Source organism: Pangasianodon hypophthalmus, chromosome 13 (assembly GCF_027358585.1).
Source record: "Pangasianodon hypophthalmus isolate fPanHyp1 chromosome 13, fPanHyp1.pri, whole genome shotgun sequence".
Taxonomy (NCBI): Eukaryota; Metazoa; Chordata; class Actinopteri; order Siluriformes; family Pangasiidae; genus Pangasianodon; species Pangasianodon hypophthalmus.
In genome coordinates, this window is record NC_069722.1 from 18,555,894 (window position 1) to 18,564,432 (window position 8,539).

The following is an 8,539-nucleotide window of genomic DNA, read 5'->3' on the forward strand; positions in this document are numbered from 1 at the left end:
CTAGGAATTTAAGGAGCAAAACTGGACTGTGATGGACTATGGACAACTTCAACCAACTTTGACTCCTGCACAACCTTGTGCTCACTGTGGATTGCACTGCAGGTTGGTGCTCTGAGAGCTCCACTCAGTTCCACCCTCAGACCAAGGGAGGGCTGTAGGCACCATGTATCCCCAGATAGGGGCTCTCCTTTCTTATAGTACTTTACAGTAAGTACTTCGCCCCAGTGAACCATCAAAAGGGCATCAACAGCCTTTATGCGCTCTCTCTGGGCTAACGGGCTGATCCCTGTGATTTATCTGCAACATACTTCCAAATTTGACCCGAAGGTGGCACTAAAGTGTTGGCAGCACTTGGCCCAAATTTTGTCAGAATGTTCCATAGACCTTCCCCAATCAGTGTGCCAAATTTCACAACTTTTTAACCAGATGGTTCTATGGGCTGCCATAGCCACCCTAGCCAGAAGAAGAAGTAGCAGAATAATAATAATAAGGTGCCTATGCACCTTTGGTGCTTGCCTATTATTATTATTATTATTATTATTATTATTATTATTATTGGTGCAAAATAAACAAGGAATAGTAACATTTAAAGGCATTAATGCAGATTTTTGAGTATGATTTGAAAATCTCAAAATACAGTCCTAATAAATACACAACCTACCTGTGAAAGCCAGGGCTCTTTGTCTCTAGTGGTTTTTTTTGTTTTTTTTGTACAGTTATGCACAGTAATAAAATGCTATCTTGTGACATCAGGGATATTTCCCCACCACTATTCTAATAAAGGTTACCATCTGTAACTGTGGTTAGTTTACTCATTCATGCAGGTGTCTACTCAGTCCATCATACGGCAGGTACAGGTCAAGCACTTCAATTATAGTTCACATCAAACATCAGAATGAAGAAAAAGTGTGATCTCTGTGAGTCTGATTATGGCATGGATGTTTGTACAGATGGGGTGGTTTGAGTATTTCATAAACTGCTGATCTCCTGGAATTTCCACACACAGCAATCTCTAGAGTTCACAGAAAATGATGTGGAAAAATACAAAACAGTGAGTGAGCGACGGTTCTGTGGGTGTACACCATTCTGTGTAAACTCTAGAGATTGTTGTGAAAATTGTGTGATTGTGTGTGAAAATCCCATTAGGTCAGCCGTTCCTGAAATACTCAAGCCAGCCCACTGTAAGTGTATGCATTTCTTTTCCTGTTAATCATATAATCATTTATGGTACAGGTGTTCCTACTAGTGAATACAGTGAATGTAAATACCATATTTACCCCTCGCTTTTCAGACTGCTATAATTTTTGTACACCACCAGATGTCACTCTGCCCTTCGTTCGTAGTGTGCTTCTGATTTCGGTTCATAAGACCTAAACAAGACGTTTGAAGTAGAACACGAACTTCTCCAGATGTCCAGATCTTTAACAGACGTCTTCCAGATGTATGTGTGCTCACTGGGTAAATACACTTCCTCATCCGTAACACAGAAGTGTGAAATTTCTCTTCTGTAAGGTTTGGAGGGCATCATCAGTGAATGTGCATCAGTTGCACCTTTGAGATATAGTTTTGCCAGCGTCAGCACATTTGCCTTTTCCACGCCTCATACTAAAGTCGGCGTTATTTCCTGTTATGTCTACAAGAAGCAGCACGCTGTAAGGAGTTGATGTAGTTTTGCTGATGTAGCCATGATGACAGCTCTGACTTTGCGCTTTACTGCTCTTCTGGCTGTCTACACCGTTCTAGGAGCAGGTGACAGCAGCATTTTCTCTCATTGTCTTTCACTATTTTCATGATTTATTAGCACATTTTCACAAACTATATATTTTCGTTGGACATGGTTAAAAAATGGTAACCTTATATGACACTGTATTGTAATGAGCAATAGTGTGTGTTTTTGCTTGTTTTGTTTTTGAGAAGGCGTAATACATTCTCCTGTCTTTACACAGCCTCTGAGAGGGAGAATGGATTTGTAAAGATGAAAAAGGGGGACAATTTAACCATGGAGTGCAACACAAAGGACAATAAAAATGATCATTTATCACTATATGCCAGACTCCCAAAAAAGCATGTAGTGTTGGCCTATGACGGACATACTAACAACTTTAGTCTCGGTGAGGAGTACACTGAAAGAGTGAAGATCAGTGGCACCATGCACAAACTAACTGTGAGGATTAGGGACCTGCAGCTGAACGACACTGGACTGTACATAGGCCTGTATAGAAAATTTAATTTGGAAAAAAATGTAGATGAGGAAGAAGAAGGCTGCAGCATTCTCCTGTTTGTGAATGGTAAGCATGCATCTGTCTTTAAACTATATATTTTAGGCACTATTGATGCTGACAGCACTTGCAACACTACTGAATGCTGTAATGCTAAATAACAGTGTATAATTAATTCTTTGTCTCACACCATTTTTTGTTAGACAAAGAAAAAAAGTGTGATACAAATGTGTGGTTATTGTCAAGATTTGTCTTGTGCAGCATAATTAAATGGGAATTATTTTAATTTAGTAAGCAAAGTACAAATTCACATATGAACACAAGGAAATCCATATAGTTCGTAGTTGTCCTTATTCTAAATCAGAGTTTCCTAAATTGAGCAATGAGGATCGCCAGCTAGCCCACATTTTTGTTGTCATATTGGTTTCATGGGTTACATATAACCTAGATATTAAGTAAATAATGTAATAATAATAAAGGTTCTAACCGATATGTGGGTTTTGTAGATGTGGATAAGACCATACTCTCTGAAAAATCAACTGGAAAAGGGTCATCTGGCATGTCTGAGCCACTGGTGCTGGTCTTTGCCCTGACTGCATGCACTATGCTTGTAGTGTGTTTCCTGGTGATGTGGGTGTTAGCACCCAAGGTAGGTGGAACAGATCAGTCTGCAGCAGTTTGGATGGACTGGTCTTGTATTGTCATTATAAAATTATATATATATATATATATATATATATATATATATATATATATATATGTGTGTGTGTGTGTGTGTGCATGTTGTGTGTCAGCATCCGCTTCCTTGTCTGTGCTTACATGTTTGTGGTAATTCCATTTGTCATGCAAAGCTCTGCATTTCCCAACAAGTTACTGACGTGTGGTGCCTGTGGTTTGCTGTAGCGTGCAAGATGAAAAAGAAAATTGAGTCAGCTCAAAGGTTACACTTGTTTTTGTTTATAGGTGAAGGCCCTGTGTGCGAATCAGGCAGATGATGCTTCAAGGGAATATAACCCAGTCTATGAGGATATGCACCGTGTGCGAAAATAAGATGATCTTTTTTCCCCCTTTGTTTAAAATTTTAAGGGTTGTTAATATTGTCTTTACTGAAATACTCAAGAATGCTTTTAAGCTTCCCTGCTATTTTTGCATTCAAATTGTCAGATGGTGTAATATGTATTCAATTACTGTGGCTTTTTTTTGTTTACTGTCATATGTGTAATATTGTAACTGAAATAAAATATAATGTGGTAGTGCAGCCTAAATCTCACTTTTTTTTTTTTTTTACATTAAAACCAATTACTGGGTGCAGTTCATTAGATAATGACTCACCCTTTTTAAATGTGTGTATTTAATCTTTTGTTGATGATGAAGGTTGCTCTGAACAAATATCATTCTCAGCCAACTTAGAAATTCTTTATCCACTGATACACAACAGGCTTACTCAAGCTGTCATCACCAAAGGCAGTGCTTTACATCTGAAGGATTTCTGTACCACCTTTACCCTTTTTTGGTAAGGGTTGGCAGGTTGGAATGAATTGGAATGCAATAGACAATACAGTAATATTACACTGTAGAGTTATGCAAGAAGCATAACTCTAATCTGAGGTTATACTTGACATGGCAGGTATGCAAGAAGCATTGTTCACATACTCATCTGCGTACCTTCTGTACATCTTTATAGGCTTTGCCCACTAGGGTGCAGATCAGACCCAAAACACACCAAAATACATTCTCAGACCACCTCCTCTGATTTTGCACAGTAGGTTAAACAGTAAAGATACTGTGAACAAGGCAAAGATAATATGTAACTTGAGAAAATAGCAGATCCAGCAGCAGCAGCATAGACAATCAGGCCAAATAATCTATGAGGAGGTGGTGTGATGCACCTCGACACATTGGGAAGCTGTTATCAGTCAAAAGTTTATCACTTTCCTAGAACAGCACATCCTGAAGTGTTTTATTCTTCTTATAGTACCAGAGCAATTTGAAAAACAATATATTTTTTTATTAATTAAAGAATGACATTTTATTTTTTATAAATATTTTTAATGTCTTAGAACATCCACAAAATAGGTTAGTTCCTGTAATCACTTATGTTATAGCAGCTATAAACAGTCGTTCCCTTACCAGTCTCTTTTCTGTCTCTCTCGATGTTAGTAAGGCAAAAACTGCAGCTTGTCATGAAATCCCAAAACCCTCTGTCCTGAAGACTTTCAAATGACATTTTAACCTCTGACTATTACACAGTGACGACATTGGAGACTCCTTCCAAAAATGCTGAATAAATTTCTCCTAGAAAACTTCACCATATCAACAGTGACACTAATTTTTTAATTAGTTCACATGGTGCATCTTCCATACAAGCCCCTGTTTAATTTGTTACTTCATAAATCACATATTAGAATGAGAGGATTAATATAAACCTTGCCATCAAGCATTCAGCAGCATTCAAGCAGTCAACAATGCTGTGGTATGTTTTGTGTGTGTGTGTTTGTGTTATTTTTGCACAGAAACCGGGTTGTGAGAATGTGACTTGTGTGGGGAGTGCCAGCGTGTGAATGACAAATTAAGGAAAGTTTAAAAGACAACTGCTGAGCTGGATATTCTGCGCTGATTTTTTTTACCTCAGACATAAATGATACGTGCATGGAAAATTAACATATGCAAGTTGAGTATGTATGGATACCAATATATAATGCAGGCTTAAGTAGTAGTTAGCATGTCTACCAAAAAAAAAGTTGTTTTGTTTTTTAATACTCATGTTACAGTGAGGGAGACAGGGAATCAGCAAGTGACAGAGGACAGAAAAGACAAAAAGATGAGAAAAAAATTCATTATGATTGCTGATGTTAAAAATGTTAATGTGTAGTTTGTATGCATTTAATGATTGGGGGCATACTGTTGTTAATGGTTCAGTATGTGTGTGTGTGTGTGTGTGTGTGTGTGTAAGTATAACTGTGGGCAATTATAAGGATATCTGTATGAAGGAGGGGAAAAAAAGGCAGTAAAAATAGCCATAGCTATTTCAACTGAATGGGGACAAGAGAGAGGAAAAAAATAATAAGAAAAATTAATTAATTAATAATCTGATGGACTGCCCCACATCTCCCCACGGCCTCAGCGAGACAGGCCCCACGAGGAGTAGGTCAGGAAAAGACACTGACAGGCCCAGAGCACACCCATCATCCACACCCCCACCAGTTGCCCCCATCCCAAGCAGGCCACCTTCCACACGTCACGCTTACCCTATTGTATTTTTCTGTTTGTGTTTATATTAGAAGTTCATATTAGTCATGCAAGCTCCATAGATAAACATTGGCAGTAGAATGGGTCATACTGAAGAGCTCAGTGACTTTAAATGTGGCACTGTCTTAGGATGCCACCCTTGCCACCTTTACAAGTCAGTTTGTGAAATTTCTGCCTAGCTAGATCTGCTCTGGTCAACTGAGGGTGCTATTATTGTAAAACGGAAGCATATATGAGCAACAACAGCTTAGCCACAAGTGGTAGACCACACAAACGTATATGGCAGGGCCATAGAGTGCTGAAGCTCTAATGTATGTAGTGAGTGTAGTGAGTGTGTCACTCACTACAGAGTTCCAAACTGCCTCTGGAAGCAAAATGAAATGGGTTTCCACGGCATTGACTGGAGGGGTGCAAAGCATGCTGCCACTGGACTCTGGCGCAGTGGAAACGTTGTTCCCTGGAGTTATGAATCACTATCTGGCAGTCTGATAGATGAATCTGGTTTTGGCAAATGCAAAGACTACATATTAATGCCCATGGTTTTGGAATGGGATGTCCAACAGGCTCATGTACACTATACTGTAAGGCCAACAAAGTTTGTGGACACCTGACCATCATACATATATGTACATTTTGAACATCCCATTCCAGATTTAGTCCCCCCTTTGCTGTTATAATAACTTTCATTCTTCCGGGAAGGCTTTCCACTAGAGTTTGGAGTGTGGCTATGGGATTTGTGCTCATTCAACCACAAGAGCATTGGTGAAGTCAGGCACTGATGTCGGGTGAATGGGGTGCAGTCGGTGTTCCAATTCATCCCAAAGGTGTTCAGTGGGGTTGAGGTCAGGGCACTCAAGTTCTTCCACACCAACCTTGGTGAACCATGTCTTCTTGGACCTCGCTTTGTGCAGAGGAGCATTGTCATTCTGGAACAGGTTTGAGCTAGGCCCCTTAGTTCCAGTGAAGGGACACCGTAATGCTATACAATTGTGTGCTTCCAACTATATGACAACAGATTGGGGAAGGGCCACATATGGGTGTAATGATCAGGTATCCACATACTTTTGGTCATATAGTATACATGTGATGGTCAGGTGTCTTAATTAAATTAAACAGCACTTTGTTTAAACCATAACAAATTAATTTCAGTAATAAAATGTACAAGAAGTGACAAAGGAACAACTGGTGGTAATTTTTTTCAAGTGAGATCATTTTGTTTAAGTCCATTCATCCCCTTACCGAACAGGATCACTGCAAACCATTACAAAGTTTTTCTCACTGATTACCTTTATCCTATGATCAAACATTTCTATTCTATTGAGAGTGGTCTCTTCCAGGATGACCCTGCCCCCATCCACAGCCTCAATGAATGGTTTGATGAGGATGAAAATTATGCAAATCATATGTTATGCCTTCACAGTTACCAGATCTCAACCAGTAGATCATCCATGGGCAATTCTGGAGCTATTAGACAGCTCTGTCTATCACCATCATCAAAACATAAACTGGGAGAATATCTTTTGGAAGAATGGTGTTTATCACTCGAGTACAGTTCCAGAGACTTGTAGAATTGAGGCCAAGGTATGTTGAAGCTGTTCTGGTGACTTGTGGTTGCCTAACACCTTACTAAGCCACTTTATCTTGGTTTTTCTTATAGTTTCCTTTAAACTGTACTTCACATACCACAGAGCAGCCATGTGATTACAGATATCATTGTTGTGTCTTTCTACTGACTACTTCTTCTCTATGATCAATAATACAATAGCTTTTCCCTTACATACTGACAGATCTGTCAGGTTTTTGTTCATACAAAAGTTGCTATTTTCTGCATATTTAAGATATGCATGCCTCCCCCACTGCTAATGCAGATGCAGGCCCAATGGCATCAGGCACTTGTAAATCTGCAGCAGCAACAGCAGCTGATCCTTATGATAGTATTGCATGGACAAGCTGAGGACCGTGCCACCATCCCCAGCCTGCTGATCTCCTCCTCTTCCTCTCCCATGATCCCTTCCTTAAGCTCCTTCTCTCTGGCCAGGATGATGCTGAGTCATTCCTGGAGATGTTTGAGGGTAGCCTGTAGTAATCATGTGATGCTATGTCATTAAAGCATTAACTCTAGTATAACGATGTAAAACTGTGCAATGTGCATAACTTGGGAAGATGTGGGTCTTCAGGGATTTAGGAAGTTAGCAAGGTCACCAATAACTGAGACCTTACGTTTAAGAAAAGTATACATTAAGGTCAAACTTGTCATGTTTGTCCTCTACAGTGCTCTCCATAGGTCAAATACAACTGTGTACTTTGCATCAGATTATGTGTACATGAAAGTTTAAAACAATACTCCCACACAGTAGCATACAGAAGGATTTTTTGTTTTGTTTTGTACTATAATATAGTAAAAGGCTTATTTTAGAGACCTAATTTTGCTATTTGCCATTTTACTATTTGTTTGGAAATTGACAAACATATCTAGTAGCCTATCAATGTAACCTGACAGGCTGAATTGCTATTAATTAGGATTTTGCTTATTTAGCTCATCACAACTGAATAGTTTCTGGAAAACTACCTCAGTGAAAATTTCTAAGTTTCTATGCATTAAAGAATCGCAAACTGGTTAGCTTGCTAATTTTGCAAAGGTCACCTTCTGAAATATGTTATAGCCTTAATCATGAATTTTTATACATAGTAATTGGCTTAATTAATCACTTTTTCTTAATTTTCAAAAAAATTTCTCAGTCCTTAATTCCTAACTAATTATACACCACTGTAAGGCAAATTAGAGTCTTATGAAGATACAAACAATATGATTACTTCTAGGAATTTTTAGGAGAATAACCTGATTATTATTCTAACAATGTACCATTTTAAATATTGAGTTCATTTGTGAGTGACATGGTGGCACAGAGGGTAACATTGCCACCACACAGCTCTAGGATTCCCAGTTCAAGTTTTCAGAGTTTCACGTGGGTTTCCTGTGAGTTGTCTGGTTTCTCATCTTAACCCTAACATCAGCCTTTGCTGAGCTAATATGACACTTACAATGCCTGTCTAAGATATTGCCTAAGACA

General features: G+C 38.8%; 1 protein-coding gene across 1 annotated transcript; it reads left to right on the top strand.

The window, feature by feature from the left end:
• The first annotated feature begins 1,583 nt into the window (after nt 1–1,583).
• On the top strand, nt 1,584–3,478 carry LOC113528424 (uncharacterized). The gene is made up of 4 exons (XM_026916958.3): nt 1,584–1,749; nt 1,947–2,288; nt 2,726–2,868; nt 3,183–3,478. Exons 1-4 carry the CDS (start codon nt 1,686–1,688, stop codon nt 3,267–3,269), a joined length of 636 nt encoding a protein of 211 aa, XP_026772759.2. The 5' UTR covers nt 1,584–1,685; the 3' UTR covers nt 3,270–3,478.
• The last annotated feature ends 5,061 nt before the right edge of the window (nt 3,479–8,539 follow it).